Source organism: Heteronotia binoei, chromosome 4 (assembly GCF_032191835.1).
Source record: "Heteronotia binoei isolate CCM8104 ecotype False Entrance Well chromosome 4, APGP_CSIRO_Hbin_v1, whole genome shotgun sequence".
Classification (NCBI taxonomy): Eukaryota; Metazoa; Chordata; class Lepidosauria; order Squamata; family Gekkonidae; genus Heteronotia; species Heteronotia binoei.
Genome location: NC_083226.1, coordinates 89,178,037 through 89,196,035, shown reverse-complemented (window position 1 = coordinate 89,196,035; position 17,999 = coordinate 89,178,037). Strand labels below are relative to the sequence as shown.

Below are 17,999 nucleotides of genomic sequence, written 5' to 3'. Positions count from 1 at the left end.
ATTGGATTTTCTTTCAATTTTTTGTCGTTATTCAATTTTTGTGCTTTCAAACATGAAGTCAATTCCCCCTTAACATTTCTTTATGAGAGACTTTCACAGAACCGTTGAAATTTTACTGAAATCTTATGCGTGCTATAAGCTTATCGTAAATATGCTCGAGCTTTAAAATCGAGATATTGACAAGAACACCGGAAAACACCCTCATGGTGCAGAGCTACTTGGTTCTAAGCACCTTGTCCTTGACTACAACTCCCAGAATTCCTTGCTGCAGCTAACCTATTTGCACTCCCGGCTTTTCCCCGCTCAGTGCAAAGCATTGTGGAGTTTGTAGGCATAGTGGAATGTTCTCGTCTTTAGAGGAGCTAGAGGCGGCCGGGATTCGGGTTTTGTAGTCCTGGGAGGAGACGTGTCTGAGCTTCCCGCCCCCTTCGTCCTTTCTTCCTGGGTGGTGTCGCTCTGGGTCTGACAAAGGGGCGGGAAGATGGCGCTGGAGGCTCGGGGGATGGAGCAGGACGTGGAGGATGGAGAGATTTCGGGCTCGGACTGTGAAATGCCGGTCACAGCCGCTGCTAGTAGTCCACAGCAGGTGAGGCCACCAAAGAAGACCTTCCCGCGTTTTTGTTTTCCCGCCCCGCGTTTACCTAGGCTGGGTTTGCGGCCGCAGCAGCGCTGCCGGCAAACCGTCCCGCCCCCCCGTAGGAGAGCAAAGGCGTTGGGGGCCCTCGTGGGAATGGCTTCGGGGAGAATTGCTGGCTCCAGACCCGCGAGAGCGGCTGTGCACACTTACTTAAGGGTAAGGCACACTGAAAGCGGCCAGTCTTCCTTTAGAGTAAACCAGGCTGGGATCTGGCGGCAGCATTTTTCCTTGAATGCGACTTCTCTCGTCATTGCAACCCCGAGGGAGGAAAGCTGCATCAGCCTCTTGACTTAGCAACTCAAGCTAGGGAATTATTTATCAGCACCTTTCTGCTTATTGAATAGATGTCACTGGTGGGGCTGTTTCTACTGAAGTATACAACTTTGTGACTATCCGTTTTGTTGATAGAGTACCAGATTTCTTATTTCAGGATAAGGTTTGATACAGTTATAATGTATAAAGTTTCCCTGTCGAGGAGGGAGGACTTCTGGAGTAAAATTTGCTGGTCTGAGAGTTGCTCAAAAGCTGCACAGCGTACCCCATAGTAAAAGTGAGACTTGAACACAGATCTTCACGATGTACATTCAGTTGTTAATTCACTGGAACATGGTTTTCTTTGGAGAAGAGTTGAGAGTGTGCATATGAACGAAGCATATATCCACATTTGATTTGGGTATTTAGGTTTGTGTGCCTTGACCATCATGATTAAATTAGTCTCTGTGGTGAAACTATTATCAGCTATAAAACAGAGAAACCAAAAAGTAGTTGAAAGTAGTTCGAGTGATCTTGCCAAAATTCCAGTAGTTTCACCACAGAGGTTCAAAACAACAACAAAAGACTAATTTAATTTGCTCTAGTTCTGGGCATGTAGAAACGAACAGTACCATCCAGACTGAGTAGAATCAAAAAGCACATATTTCCTTTCAGGACTGCTTCCGAGACAGCCACAAGAAGTTTGTAATGGAGATCGCAGACCAAGCAGGGGCTTTATATTGGTCAACGTCAGCTGTGTAGTACAGCAGGGAAGTTCCATAACACAATCTGTTCAACAGAACAAAGTCAAGATAATTTCCAAATTCAGAGATAGTGTGGTACAGTCCCATTGTACTCTCATAAGTTTTGTGAGGACAGTGGATAAATTATCTCCCATATCACCATAAACGTAACCTAGGGTCAAACAGTTTCATCCATGGAAATGATTTGATGGAGGTTCATGGTTTTCACAAACTCCAAACTTCCAACAAACTCCTCCATTGAAAGAACTGGTTCATGGTTCATACCAGCCTCAGTGAGCTCTGATGGCAGTTAAATGCCTTCTGAACTCACTTGTGGTCAGGCTCCGAAGGCATTTAAATGCCTTCGGAGCCTGACCACAAACGTAAACAAACCTTGTTCGTGCTTGAACTGCGTTTCGCTGTTCAGTTTGTGCCCATCTCTATTAGCTGCTAAGCTATCTATTTATAACATTGCTATGCTGTTTTTCCACCTAAATAGAGTTCCCTACCCAAAGTGGTAAACATTAAAACATTTTACCATTAAAACATCTGAGATAATAAAACATTGTTTAAAATGACATTTTTATAAAATGTTTAAACAATTTCCATAAAACACATAAACACACCTAGGAAGGAGGGCCAATAATAGGAAAATGCCAAACAAAACAAATGTTTTCACCCACTGACAGAAGATAACATTAAAAGGGGACAGGCAAATCTTGGGGGGGGCGGGGATTCCAGAGTTTTGGCACCATGATTGAGAAGGCCTGTTCTCAGGTTGCCACCTGTCTAGCCTTAGATGGCAAAGGCACCCAAAGCCGGGCCTCTGAAGATTACTGTAGGTGGATAGGTCCATATGGGTAGGCAGTCCTTCAGGTATGCTGGATTACCATATAGAGCTTTAAAAGTCAATATCAGGACCTTGGGTTGGGTCCAGAAGCAAATTGGGAGCACATATAATGGAACCAGGCTGAAGGGATATGGTCTCTGCAACTCACTACAGTCATCTTTCTGATTGCACCATTCTATACAAACTGCAGCTTCCAAACAGTCCTCAACTAAGATCATTTTAGTGAGGAAGTCAGTTTGGTGTGACCTTAATAGTAATTTGCAGAGTTGCTATTGGCAAGTAACAATCACCACCACATTACCAGAGAAATTATCGTCAGTTGAAAGGATTGTGTTCTGTGTGTTTGTTCTCTCTTTCTCTGACCTAAGAACACTAAGAACATTCTTACCTGGTTTAAAACTGCATGGCATTTCTTTGCTTGGTTCTTTTAAATTATATTTTAATACCTTTCTTGTCAGTTGTGAATTTTTTGTTGCTAGGATATCATACAAGTAAAAGAAGGTGTTCTGTGATGACAGAAATGGGGTGGTAATTTGTTTCTTAATTTTCAACATATTTTATAGAATATGAATATAGTACTGACCTACACTAGTAATGGGGCTTAAGAGTTGTGACTTCACTAAAATGTGTTTATAATGTGTTGTACTATCAAATATCCTTTAAACTCAAAGTAGTTAAATATTTCATAATGTGCACAAGATAGAGTGAACACTCTACTGGTGGTTGGGGCCCAAAGAAAAAGCTGTATAGTGTGTCTATAACTCTTACTGTAATATATGTAGAGAAATATATATTTACATTATTAAGCATCTAGAGCTGTGCTTCGAAGCTAAACAGGTAATAAGGAAACAAAATTCCTTTTGTATGATAAGAAGAGTAAGTTGTTATACTCTGCTATTTTTCTCTGCCTTAAGGAGTCTTAAAGAAGCTTACAATCACATTCTCTTCCTTTCCCTACAACAGGTTTTGTGAGGTAGGTGGGGCCGAGAGAGTTCTGAAAGAATTGTGACAGGTCCAAGGTCACCCAGCAGGTTTCATGTTGGAGGAGTTGGGAATCAAATCCAGTTTCTGCAGTTTAGAGTCTGCCACTCATAAGCCCTACATCAAGCTTGTATATTGTTACTCAATCAGCTATATTTTCCGTATGTAACATTATACAATCACTTAGAAGCCTAAGTGGCAATTAATGTTTAAGGTGCTAACGTATTTGGAAACTTTAGAAAATTACTCATTGATATTTTTTATTTATTTTAGTATATTTCTATTCCGCCCATTCCCCATAGGGCTCAGTACGACATATGATAAAACAATAAAAACATTTAAAAAAAACAGATAGTTCAACAGCACTCAGAGGAGTTTACCGTATCACATACTGCCCAGCCTGGACGTCTCACATCATGATATCTCATAGAGACAGGAGATGATAAACCATTTTGTAACACAAGTGACAGTACTGAAGGGGGAAGCCAACCAGATCAAGAATAGACGCCCACAGCCTCAACTAAAAGCCTGGTGGAATAGCTCCGTTTTACAGGCCCTATGGAACGCTAATAAGCCAGGATTTATAATAAGCTAATAAGAGGATATCCATCCTCTCTGTTAAGATCAAAGTGGTATTTTATCTTTCTGAGGTAAGTTAGGTTGAGCCACTGTATTTTGCTTTAGGCTACAGTGAGCTTTATCGCTGAGTGGATATTTGATTGCCTGCATCTAAGGCTGGCAGTTTAGGCTCCAGATTTAATATTGAAAATATACGACTGGTTCTGTTATCTGGTTCTGCTGAAAGAGCTGTACTGGCTACCTGTTGTGTTTCAAGTTCGCTTCAAGGTGTTGGTATTGACCTTTAAAGCCCTTTATGGCCAGGGACCTGCCTATCTATGGGACCGTCTTTCTCCATATATTCCCCAGAGAGCACTGTGTTCAGGGGCAAAAAACTTACTGTCCGCCCCCGAACCAAAAGAAGCCAGGTTATGTGTGACAAGATCTAGGGCTTTTTCGGTGGCAGCACCAGAGCTTTGGAATACCCTTCCGGAAGCGATAAGGGCCCTGCGGGATCTGTCTGCGTTCCGCAGGGCCTGTAAGACCGAATTGTTCAAGCAGGCCTTCGATGCTTGACGGAAAGACGGCTGCCACCGGACATCACATAGATTGCTGGTGATCACTGTTTGGAAATTCAATGCCGCCTATATTGTATGGATGCAGCACTATAGAATGGTTTTAAAAATTGTAATATGTTTTTAAAAATTGAAATATGTAAATTATAGTTTTATATGTTTTATTGGTTTAACTGTATTGACATGATGTTGTGAGCCGCCCTGAGTCTGCTTGCGGAGAGGGCGGGATATAAGTTGAACGTAATAAATAAATAAATAAATAAATAAATTAGAGTACCAGAGAAACTTCTCAGGTTTGAAGGGTTGTATTTGACAAATCATAAGGAAGTTCTAAATAACTTTTATTTTTTTATCATGAAACTCAGAAAAAATTAACGTGTGCGATTGCAATAAAAAAGGCCAATGCCCCGCTGGGAATTATTAGGAAGGGAATTGAAAACAAATCAGCCAGTATCATAATGCCCCTGTATAAATCGATGGTGGGGTCTCATTTGGAATACTATGTACAATTCTGGTCACTGCACCTCAAAAAGGATATTATAGCATTGGAAAAAGTGCGGAAAAGGGCAAGTAGAATGATTAAAGGTTTGGAACACTTTCCCTATGAAGAAAGGTTAAAACGCTTGGGGCTCTTTAGCTTGGAGAAACATCGACTGCGGGGTGACATGATAGAGGTTTACAAGATTATGCATGGGATGGAGAAAGTAGAGAAAGAAGTACTTTTCTCCCTTTCTCACAATACAAGAACTCGTGGGCATTCAATGAAATTGTTGAGCAGTCGGGCTAGAACGGATTAAAGGAAGTACTTCTTCACCCAAAGGGTGATTAACATGTGGAATTCACTGCCTCAGGAGGTGGTGGCGGCTGCAAGCATAGACAGCTTCAAGAGGGGATTGGATAAAAATATGGAGCAGAGATCCATCAGTGGCTATTAGCCACAGCATATTATTGGAACTGTCTGGGGCAGTGATGCTCTGTATTCTTGGTGCTGGGGGGGGGGGGCAAAGTGGAAGGGCTTCTAGCCCCACTTGTGAACCTCCTGATGGCACTTGGGGGGTTTTTTGGCCACTGTGTGACACAGAGTGTTGGCCTGGATGGGCCATGGCCTGATCCAACATGGCTTCTCTTATGTTCCTAAGAAGCAAAGTGACTATTGATTTTGCTATTCTGCTTCTATTCTGTATATCCTGTGAAAAAAAAGGAGAAAGATGCTTCTGAATTCTGATAGACAGTGTGGTGTAGACGAGTGTTGGAGTAGTACCAGAGAGACCCAGATTGGTATCCCTGTTTATGCCATTGAAGCTTGCTGGGTGATCTTGAGTCAGTCACACTCTCTCAGCCTAACCTACTTTACAGGGTTGTTGTGAGGATAAAGTGGAGGAGAGGAGAATGATGTAAATTGCTTTGTGTCTCCATAGGGGAGAAAGGTGAGTTACATAAATAAAAATTATCTAGGGAATGACCAGATCTTCCCCCATCTGTCCTTTCAGGAAGAAGTATGCATGCACTAAGAGAAGTAAGCTTGCTCTCATTTTACACACACACACCCCTTCTGCTCAGAGAGCCAATTTGGTGTAGTGGATGCGTGTGGACTCTAATCTGGAATAACCGTTTGATTCCCCACTTCTTCACATGCACCTCACCTTGGGTCAGTCACAGTTCTTGAAAGAGCTGCTCTCTCAAGAGCAGTTCTCAGAGCATTCTCAGCTCCACCTACCTCACAAGGTGTCTGTTGTGGGGAGAGGAAGGGAAAGGAGATTGTAAGCCGCACAAAGACACCAAGTGAAGGGTGGGGTATAAATCCAATCTCCTTCTAGGAAAGGGTTTTCTCTAGCTTTTGTCTTTCTTAATGAGTGGGAAACTGGGAAGAAACCAACTAACTGTACTCAAGATTTCTTCAGAGTGTTCTGCATCTAGTTTTAGACTGAACATCTTGCCATCAGTGGTGTAGTTAGGAAGGTTTAATGATATTCCATACTCTGATAGACTGTGTAGATGTGGTACTAGCAAAATTGACTATATATATCAAATTCTTTTGAACTGCCCTGGACTTTTAGATTTGAGAGCCGAATTGATTTTTGCTTTACTTAAGCAATACTCTTATCACTTTAGAAGTCAAGTCTTCTTGGTTACTAAAAGATGAAGATAAACAAGTAACTTTGCATGTGGCTAAATTTTTGGCAGCTGTATTAAAATCACATTGTAACTAGTGTAGCAACTCTTAGACTTCCTTTTTACTGTGAGGTGGCTTGCTGTTTATAACTTCTGAAATGAAAACAGTAATTAAGAAGTGGTAATACTGATAAATGCTTCTGTTTTTCTGTAATATAGCAATCGGTGCAAAAGAAAATTGTTCATTTAAAACAAAAGCCCTATGTGGTCTTTTTAAATTTCAGAAACAACATGATAGCAACAGTTCAGCCAGATCTTTCCCAAGCATCATTTCATCCTGTGCCCCAAGTGTCGCTTATCGGTCAATGAAAAATGTAGACTCAAGTGATGAAAGCTGCTCAGATTCAGATGAAGACAGCTGTCTGTGGAAACGGAAGCGCCAGAAGTGTTCTAACATTACTCCCCCTAAACCAGATTCTTTTCAGTTTGTCCACAACCCCCAGAAGCCACTGGCTATGGCAGGTAAAAAGATCAACAACATATGGGGAGCAGTGCTTCAGGAACAGAATCAAGATGCAGTGGCCTCAGAACTTGGGATTTTAGGCATGGTGGAGGGTACTATTGACAGAAGCAGGTCTTCAGAGACCTATAATTACTTGTTGGCAAAAAAACTGATGAAACAATCTGATACAGAAGAAATTGAGACACTGAACAAAGAGTTGGATGAATATATGCAGGATGACAAAAAGATTTTACCAGAGGAGGAGGAAAATGGACAAGGTCTCTTAAAACGGAAACGGCCTGTTAAAGACAGACTGGGTGAAAGACAAGAAATGAATTATAAAGGGAGTTGTGAAATTACTGAAGATGACTCTGAGGAAAAAGTGGCAGATGAAATTACCTACCGGTAAGATTGTCACATTAATTATATGTTTGTCTGTTAGCTAAATCTAGAGTGCATTTTTAAGAATAATGTTGGTGAAAGTGGCTGAACACAAATATTTTGATTCATTTTTAAATCTGACTAACTGTAACATACAAGATACGGTATAGTGTATGTAGCCAGAACATGTTTTTAGCTGCTGGAATTTATAAGCTTTAGTTCAGTCAGAGTTCTTTACTGGTCCAGCACTAGTTAAAGTGTTTCTGTCTACATATGAGGAGCTGTACTGAGTAAACCTCATTTTTCTTCTTATCTCTGTATTCTTAACTAAAAATTTTCAGTCACTTTCCTGAGAGTAAGCCCTGTTGAATAAAATGGGAATTAGATCTTAGTTGACCCACATAACATTGCTCCCTAAGTTACTGAGATACCTCATATTAAGAAAGCTAAACATATGAATTAGGTCCATTACTGTACATAAACAGAGATCTTCCCCCCCCCCCCAAATAAAACTTTTTTAGACTTGTATAGAAAGTATGTGTTACATTTTTTGCCCTGCTATTGTTTAATACTGTTGTATGACTCTTCAATAGTACTAAAATGCATCTTAATTTATATGGGTGCGATTATGGAGAACATGCCACACTTGTTTTGGTACTATGTTAGGTTCTTCTCTTGGGCCATAAAAACATGTTTATAGTTTATGTCACAAGGTTCTGAATGTTAGTACAGGGTTGCCACTTTCTGGAAAATCAGGGAAACTGGTCTGAAGTCAGGGAAAATCAGGGAAATTGTGATTAAAGTATATTCAAGCAGTGGATTTTTGCCCTGCTGCTGCAAGAGCCCGATCTATTCTTGAGGCGACTGGAATAGAGAAGTAGCAGAACACAAATAAAACTTAATGATGCCCTTTCCCAGCTCCACACCCAGCAACCAGCCTAATGTGTTTATTGAGCTCTGTCCCTGCATGATTTCCAAGGTCTGCCTGTAGCATTTGCAAAGTAAGGCTAGTTTAAATGTTTAGCAGTATACAAACTTTAAACATCTGTTTTCATCCCTACCTGCAAGTTTAACTTGCATTTAACTTACATATAAAGATAAGCATGTTTTTGGGTCATGCTTGTGTATGGAATGGATGTTTTGTCTCCTGCTAAACCCAGCACAGAGTTGCAAATGAGTTCTGCCACTGTTGGATTTCACAGAAAACTAGCACTTTCTATTCTGCACCATGCAAAGAAAATTTTGCAAATGTGATTGCTTGTTCCTGCTGGAGTTTACAGAGTACCAGCTTTCTCACCCTCTTTCCTGACTTCTCCCATGCATTAAGGTTGCAAATGAGGGTTGTCTGCTTCTCCAGATTGCAGAAACTTCACCTCATTTCTTGCTGCTGATCTGCTCATTTCTGATTCCAGAAAGTGAAACTTTCCCAGTTTTGAAAAGTTTCTTTTTTTTTTCAAGATTTAAGATTTTATTTTAAGAAAAGAAACATACATACCAATGCACAAGTACACAAACATTTAAACCTCCTACCATCACCCAAACCACCACCTACCCACCCACTCATACAAGGAGTTTGAGGGCATTACTGTATACAAATTCTATTGTCTCATCACAAACCCCATACTTTTGGCCCATATATATATTGGTTCCCAAGTCTTTTTGCACTCCTGCAAATTCCCATCTCTTAACCTTGTAGTCAAAATGTCCATTTCGGCAGCTTCCAATAACTTAAATAAAAATTCTTCCTTATCTGGAATTTTGGGGACTTTCCAATACTTCGCATATAGAATTCTTGCAACCGTAATCATATAAATTAATAGTTTTTTATCAGATATAGGTAAGTGTTGTTTACATATACTCAATAAGTACAATTCCGGAGAGTGCTTGAACCTTTTTTTTTAAAATGCTTTGAATCCAGATATTAATTTGGATCCAAAATTTTTTGGCTCTTTCACATTTCCACCAGATAAGGTAAAGCGTCCCCTTAACTTTCCTACATTTCAAGCATTTGTTTGTATTGCTTGGATATATTTTAGCCAATCTCTCTGGGGTAAGGTACCATCGGTACATCATTTTATATAGCTTTTCCTTAAAAACCGATGATTTGGTCAGTTTTATATTTTGTTCCCAAACATTTTCCCATTCCACCAATTCAGTAGTATATCCAAAATCTTCTAGCCATTTTATCCAACTTTCTTTTACAGATTCACTTTGCATCTTAATCTGTAATAACCAATTGTAAATTTTTGAGATAAGTTTTTGGGAATCATGGATCAGTGTATCAAATTCATTTAATTCCGAGTTTTTTGGGTAAACCTAATTCTTTATTAGATTGATATCTTGATTTTACTTGACATCTGACCCACCAGTCCGATATTATGTTGCCATCTAATTTTAAGTTATTTCCAGTATCCAACAATGTACCATAATTGTAAGAGCTTTCCCAATCATATAAATTTGGATGCATAGCCGCCTCTACCGGAGATACCCAAAGTGGAGTATAATTATAAAGTTTACTTTTAACTTCCATCCAGACCTTATAGATTGCTTTCCTTACTTCGTGATTCAAGAAAGTACTATTTCTCTGGGGAATCTGGTACCATATGTATGCATGCCAACCCTTAACCAGTCCTGCACCTTCAAGTACTAGCAATCTTTTATTTTCCAGTAAAAGCCAATCTTTAGCCCAGGCTAAGCAGCAAGCTTTATAGTATAAACTCCAATCCGGTAATGCCAGACCACCTCTTAGTTTACTCTCTTGCAGCACTTTTAGTTTTATCCTCGGCTTCTTATTTTGCCAAATGAAAGCCATAACCATTTTGTTAAGTTTTTGGAAGAAAGATTTAGATAAAACAATTGGAACCATCTGAAACAGAAACAAAACTTTGGGCAAGATATTCATCTTTACTGAAGCTATTCTCCCCAAAAGATAAATTTGCAGATCTCTCCATCTATCCAGATCTGTTCCAATTTCTTTTAAGATCTTCTCGTAATTATCTCGTTGAATAGATTTCAGCTCATTCGTTAAGTAAATACATAGGTATCTAATTTTCTTTTCATGTTTAAACCCGGATCTAGTTTCTAATTGCATGACTTGCTCCTTGCTCATATTTTTGGTCAAAAATGTTTTTTGTATGTTGACTTTAAATCCAGATACTTCTCCAAATTGTTTTAACCTTATCTTCAAGTTGTCAATTGAGAAAATAGGATCTTCCAAAGTAAACAGCAGGTCGTCTGCAAAGGTCTGAATTTTAAATTCTTTATTGTTAATTTTTGTACCTCTAAATTCAGCATCATCTCTTATCTTCTTTATCAAACATTCTAAGGTTAATACAAAAAGCAAGGGAGATAAAGGGCAGCCTTGCCTGGTGCCCTGTTCTATTTCAATCAATTCCGAGTTACATCCATTTATATTTATTTTCGCACTTTGTTTAGTATATATAGCCTCTACAAGCTTTCTAAAGATCTTCCCACAGCCTACCGCTTTCAATGCTTTGTTGATAAATTTCCAGTCAACATTGTCGAACGCCTTCTCACCATCTAGCAAGATGCTTGCAAATTGCTTTTCCGGGTGTTCCCTATAGTATTCTAGAATGTTCAAAAAGAACCTTAAATTTTGTCGCATCATTCTTCCCGGTATAAATCCCGTTTGATCTTCATGCACTATTGTTGTTATAATTTTTTTAAGCCTGTTAGATAATATTGCCGCAAATATTTTGTAGTCAGCATTCAGGAGAGAAATCGGTCTATAGTTCTTAATGTCAGATGGTTCTGTCCCTTCTTTGTGAATTAGTGAAATCAGACACTGGCATCACAGCTGATTCTTGAATTTTTTCTATCACCTTTTTGTAAGGGATCAGGAGGAGCTCTTTGAAAGACTTATATACTTCCACCAGTAAACCATCCGGTCCGGGAGCTTTATTGTTTTTCTGTTTTTTAATTACTTCAATTATTTCATGCATTGTGATAGGACTTTCTAAAGACTCCTGCTGTTTCTTCGATAACTGTTCCATCTTAACACTACCTATGTAGTCTTCTTGTAACTGTTCTGTAATCTCCTGTTTTTGGTACAGATTCCAATAAAAATGTTCCACAATTTTTCTCATTTGTTCTTCCTGGGTAACTTCTTCACCTTCTTTGTTTTTTAGTGATTTTATAATTCTTTTCTCTCTTTCTTTCTTAAGTTTATATGCCAGCCATCTACTAGTTTTGTTGGCATTTTCAAAATGGTTTTGTTTGGTCCATTTCAATTTTCTTTCTAGTTCTTCCGTTAACAGTAAATTGATTCCATGCTGTATGGCTTGGATTTTGTTTTATTTGTTTTGTATTCCTAGTTTTTTGCTGCTTCTCCTGTTCTTTTAGTTCTGCCACCAAGTCATTATAAGATTTCATTTGTTCTTTTTTCCTCCTTGCAGTGTAACTGATAGCAATACCTCTGAAAAAGGCTTTGAAAATGTCCCAAATTGCTTGCATATTTGAATCCTTGTCTGAGTTACACTCAAAGGTCTTTATTTTTTTTTTTAGCTTTTTCCAAAAATGCTGTTTCTTTTAAAATTTGCAGATTTAAGGTCCAACAACTACTTCTTAAAGGGTACTCTATGGTCACTTGCACAGGATTGTGATCTGCAAATGTTTTCGGCAAAATATTGGCTTGATTAATTAACAAAGTTAAATCCGTCAACATCCAGCACATGTCAATTCTGGACCAACATCTATGTGCTTGAGAATAATGTGTAAAATCTTCTGTCTGTGGATTTTTCGCTCTCCAGACATCAATCAAATTAAACTCTTCTGCCATTCTTAAAAAGGTCTTAGGTAAAACGCTACGTGACATGCTTTTCTTTATTTTCTCAAATTTTTTATCTTTTTTAACATCAAACACTGCATTGTAATCCCCAATAATACAGCAATTTTCTACACCCAACTCCAATAACTTTTCATGCAACCTTTTATAAAATTTTTCTTGTTTGTCGTTAAGGGCATATATATTTGCAACAAACACTTTTTTATCATTAATTATTGCTTCTATTATTAAGATTCTTCCCTCATCATTGTATAACAATTTAGAGTTTATAAATTTCTGTACATATATGGCCACTCCCCTTTTTTCCCCAGCATCACATGAATAATATAATTGCCCCAGCTTTTTGTTCTGTAGAAATTTTGTATCATTTTTTTTAACATGTGTTTCTTGTAGACAAATTATTTGAGCTTTATCTCTTGAAGTTGTAAGAAGGTCTTTCTTCTTTTCCTTGGTTCGTTTAGTCCATTTACATTTACCGATATGATCTGTAATCCTGCTTTGTTAGTCATCCCACCACTGTCTTACTATCCAGTATATTTCTTTGCTCTCTTTTTGTTTGCTGTCTTGTTTTAACTCTCTCTCTTTTCAACTTCTGGGTGTCTTCTTCATCTTTTCTGCTTAGATCAGTTTCCTCATCTTGATCATCTCCTGTCTCCGACTTCTGGCTGTTTGGCACAGCAAATCTATCCCAGAAGTCTTCCATTTTTTTCCAGTGATGTGATGTTATATCTCTTGGATTGGTAGACAAAGAAGATTCCTTCTGGAATCAGCCACCTAAATTGTATAGTGTTTCAACAACCAATTAGTTAATTTCCTATATCTGAATCTTCTCTGCCGTACCGACCAAGGAACATCTTTCAGAACCTTTATATTAATGTCTTTCCATTTCAGGCCTTCTTCTCTTGCTTTTTTCTGAATCCTCTCACAAGTTGCTACACGGAGAAATTTGACCAACACTTCTCTTGGAAGATTAAGTCTCTTCGTATAAGACGAGGCAGTTCTTTTGACCCAATCAATCTCTCTCCTTCCTTCCTCCAATAATTCCTCTTCCTCTGTATTTAATATTTCCAAAATTTTACTTTCTAAGCTCTCTCCCTTATTTTCCGGAATATTCTGAAATCATAACACATATGTCGCCTTTTCCATTTCTAATCTTGCTAATCTGTCTTCAAGTTCAAGTAAATCAGATTTATTTTCCCGGGTATTCACCGCGATAGCCCTGCTTTGGTCTTCCATGTTTTCTACCTTTGCCACTAAGCTATGTATTTGTTGCATATTCGCAAGCAGCTGTTTTTGAAAATCCTCAACCTTCTCATTAGTTTTTTTAATTTCTCCCATCAGTTCAGTTTTCATTTCCTCTAGAGCCTCTTTGTTCTGCTTGAAGCCTGCCACCATTATATTCTGCAATTTTTCCAAGGCATCCTGATTTACAATTGGTGGCGTTGGTTTCCCTCCTCCTGGTGAAGTGCCCTGACCCAACTTCTTGATTTTGGTCTCCATCTCTCTCTATTTTCCCCAATTTTAGGATTTTCAGTATAGGCTTAATATAGGTTAAATTCACTAAACTTTACACATACTATTTCACCATCAGATCCACATACCCTTTAATCCTCCTAATTTGTTATTAAGTACTATCAATAACTTAACTAATCATTTAAATCAGTCAAATCAATTAAGCATTTCAATTAATTCAATAAATCAATTAGTCAGCATACCATTCTATGCCAGTATCCGTTCTAAACTGTTATATCTATACAGCTCCTCCCACAAAAACTAATTCAATATAAACAATTCATTAAATCAATAGCACATTTCCCCCCAATACAATCAATAATTCATTATCTTTAATACAATCAATGTGGCAGTTTAAGACTTAGTCTCACTTATTGTCCCTTCTGTCATGGGTACTGGGGACCTGCAGAAGAAGCTGAGCCTGCAGAAGAAACTGTGCCCCCGCCACCTGCACCAGTGCCCCTGCCTCCTGCTGGAGAAGATCCAAGCCCCCCTGCCTCGCCCTCTTGGGTGGCTCGTGTGCGTAACCGCCTTCGTCAGGACCTCAGGGATCGGAGGAGGGCGGCACGCTCACGAGCAAGACGCTCCCTGAGCCCTGAGTTTTGAAAGGATTCTGGCCCTTTTAGGAGTGAGGATGCTTGAGTCTCAGCAGGATCCTGGCTGCCTCTCTGAGCCAGCTATTAGCCCAAATGGGCAACAGAAAGCAGAGGGCTATATAGCTGTGGGCTTTGGGAGGAGGCTTTGTGGAAGCAACTAGTCACTTACCTGACATTCTAGCATCCACTCCGGCTTTTGACTTTGGCTTCTGGACCCCCTGACTTTGGCTTTGACTCCTGGACCCTCTGACTTCGGTTTCTGAACCTCTGACCTGCGATACCTGGACTGCGATTTGGTTTTGGCGCCTTGGACCCTCTTTGCTCACCGGCTACAGACCTTGGACTGCCCCTGGACTTTGCCTGACCCGGCCCCAGCCCGTGACAGATTGCTTCCACCAACACAAACACCCATTCCACAGGATGGATGCTGATGCAAGTGGAACCACAGGACTACTGGCTGCGCTCCAAGCCCAGGTACAGCAGCTGACACAGGCAGTAGTGCACTTGCAGCAACAACCTGCATCCAGTGCTCCAGCCAAGTGCCCAGTTCCTCCACTTGACAGATTTGGGGGTGCTGTGGAAGAATTTCCTGCTTTCCTAGCGCAGTGTCGGCTGTACTTTGAACTAAGAGCATGGGACTTCCCCAATGAAAAAACAAAGGTGTGTTTCCTCATCAGTCTGTTAAAGGGGCAGGCGGCCAAATGGGCCATACCCTTGCTGGTTGCGTCCTCTCCCCTACTGACTGATTACCAGGGGTTCGAGGCCCACCTGTCTGCTGCCTTCTCAAACCCAGTCCAAGCAGCCACAGCCAACTGGAAAATCAGGGCCCTGAAACAAGGCAAATCCTCGGTGGCTCAGTATGCCACTGAATTCAAGCTCCTGGCCCAAGACTTGGCGTGGAATGAGGCTGCCCAGATGGACCAGTTTACCGAGGGGTTGGCAGAGGAACTCCTGGACGAACTGGCCAGGGTGGAGCAGCCACCCACGCTCCAAGAACTTATCACCCTCTGCCTCCGCATCGATGGCCGCCTGGAAAGTCGCCGCCAAGCCAAGACCAGAGGGCGCCAGCTCCCTGCACCGTGCCACTTGGCTTCTCTCCCATTCCCAGCTAGTACCAGAGACGAGGGTGAGCCTACACAGCTTGGAGCTGCTCAACCCTGCCTGACTCCAGAAGAAAAGGCCAGACGCCGCACGCAGAATCTGTGCCTCTACTGTGGCACGGCAGGCAACTATGCCTCTGGCTGCCCTGCTAAGCGTCGGATACCCAGACCTTCATTGCCACCGCCGCCAAAAGGGCAGCCCCAGGCGTAAGTGGACCCTCCAGCCTGGGGCGACTAGCTGGGTCCTCCGAACAGCAGGCTGATACCCCAGGCCCGTTCCTGCTACCAGTCAAACTCCGTCTGCCCGATGGACGCTGGCTGTTCGTGTATGCCATGCTGGACTCGGGAGCGGCTCACTGTTTTGTAGATGCCGCCTTTGTAAAGCAGCACCAGATCCCAGTGCAGACAAAGGAGATTCTGACGCTGGTGGAGGCTATTGACGGGCGCCTCCTCCGTTCTGGGCCCGTCACCCAGGAGACCTGTCCCATCACCTTCCACGTCCAGCAGCACCAAGAACAGCTGCAGTTTGATGTCGCCCGCATGCCTCGCTTCCCACTGATTCTAGGCCTTCCCTGGCTGAAGCTGCACAACCCCATCGTGGACTGGGCCCAGCAGGAACTACGCTTCCGAGACCCATGCCCCCATCTGACTCCTCCCACCACTCTAGCAGCCGGCATCCCGAGTGGTGGTCCTCAGCTCCCTCAGAAGTATGCGGATTTCGCCGATGTCTTCGAAGAGACAGGAGCGGATCAGCTTCCCTCTCACAGGCCCTATGACTGTGCCATTGATTTGGTACCTGGGGCACCACTCCCGGTGGGGTGTCTGTACCCAATGTCGGAGCCTGAGTTGGCAGCTCTGCGAGTCTTTCTGGACAAGAACTGAAACGCGGATTCATCCGACCCTCAACCTCTCCCCTGTCTGCTCCAGTCCTCTTCGTGAAGAAGAAAAGTTGGGAGCTCCGGCTGTGCAATGACTACCAGGCCCTGAACAAGATCACCATCTGCGACCGGTACCCTCTACCACTGATCCCTGAACTCTTGGATTGCTTAAAGGGGGCCCAAATCTACACCAAGCTGGACCTCCATGGAGCGTACAATTTGGTGTGCATACGGCCCGGAGACGAACGGAAGACCGCGTTTGGGACCCGATATGGGCAGTACGAGCACCTGGTGATGCCCTTCGGATTGACTAACGCCCCCGCTGTCTTCCAGAGGTTCATCAATGACATTTTCCGGGACTTGCTCAACCGCTTCGCAATCATATACCTGGATGACAACCTAATTTACTCCCGCAATCCTGACCAGCACGCCGAGCACGTCCGCCAGGTTCTGCAGCGCCTACGAGCCCATGGCCTCTACGCCAAGCTGGAGAAGTGCAACTTTGACCTGCGCTCCGTCGAGTTCCTTGGTCACATTGTGTCACAGCAGGGAATCCTCATAGACCCGAAAAAAGTGGAAGCGGTCCTGACCTGGCAGGCTCCTCAGAATCACAAAGACCTGCAGCGGTTCCTTGGTTTTGCCAACTACTATCGGCAATTCATCCCGGCCTATGCATCCCTGACCACACCCCTGACTCAACTACTCCTCCTCAAAGAACCTTTCCACTGGTCCCCAGAGGCCGATAATGCCTTCTCCACCCTGAAGACCCGCTTTGCCACCGGGCCACTCCTGAGATACCCCGACCCCCAGCTTCCCTTTACGGTGGAAGCTGATGCCTCCAACGTGGCCCTGGGAGAAGTGCTGTCGCAGCGCGAGGAGCCGTCCCAGCCACTCCAGCCCTGTGCCTATTACTCGCGCCAGCTCACTGCTGCAGAGAGGAACTATACCATCTGGGAGAGGGAGTTGCTCGCAATCAAGGTGGCTTTTGAGGTTTGGAGACATTACCTCGAAGGGGCTCGCCACCCTGTTCAAGTGCTCACCGACCACCGGAACCTGGAGCACCTCGAGACCACCCGCCGTCTCAACCAGCGCCAGATCCAGTGGTCCCTATTCTTCTCCCGCTTCGACTTCCGGGTCTCCTACATCCCCTATACCCGGAACCGGAAAGCAGGCGCGCTCTCCCGGAAATCGGAATACGCCCCTGCTTCAACTGAGACCGTGCCCGCTGCTCCCATCCTGCCGCCCTCAGTGTTTGCAGCCACCTCCACTTCACCAGCATTCGTGGAGGACATTCGGGCTAGCCAGGCCAATGATCCCTGGGTCCAGCAACACCTCCAGGCACTCCAAGATGACTCAACAGGCGAGTTCACGACTCGAGGCGGCCTCTTGCTACACCGCGAACGCCTCTATGTGCCGCCTGGGCCCTTGCGGGCAGAAGTGCTACGCCTGACCCATGACTCGTTACCCGCCGGGCACTTTGGACAGCATAAGACCACCCACTTGCTGACACGGGAATTC

General features: G+C 42.6%; 1 protein-coding gene across 1 annotated transcript in view; it reads left to right on the top strand.

Moving 5' to 3' along the window:
* The first annotated feature begins 282 nt into the window (after positions 1 to 282).
* Positions 283 to 17,999, top strand: part of PHAX (phosphorylated adaptor for RNA export) — a 35,636-nt gene continuing 17,919 nt past the window's right edge. Inside the window, exons 1-2 of the mRNA XM_060235514.1 lie at positions 283 to 586; positions 6,993 to 7,615. Of these exons, the coding sequence (XP_060091497.1) occupies positions 482 to 586; positions 6,993 to 7,615 (728 nt within the window). The 5' untranslated portion in view covers positions 283 to 481. The remainder of the gene's footprint in view (positions 587 to 6,992; positions 7,616 to 17,999) is intronic.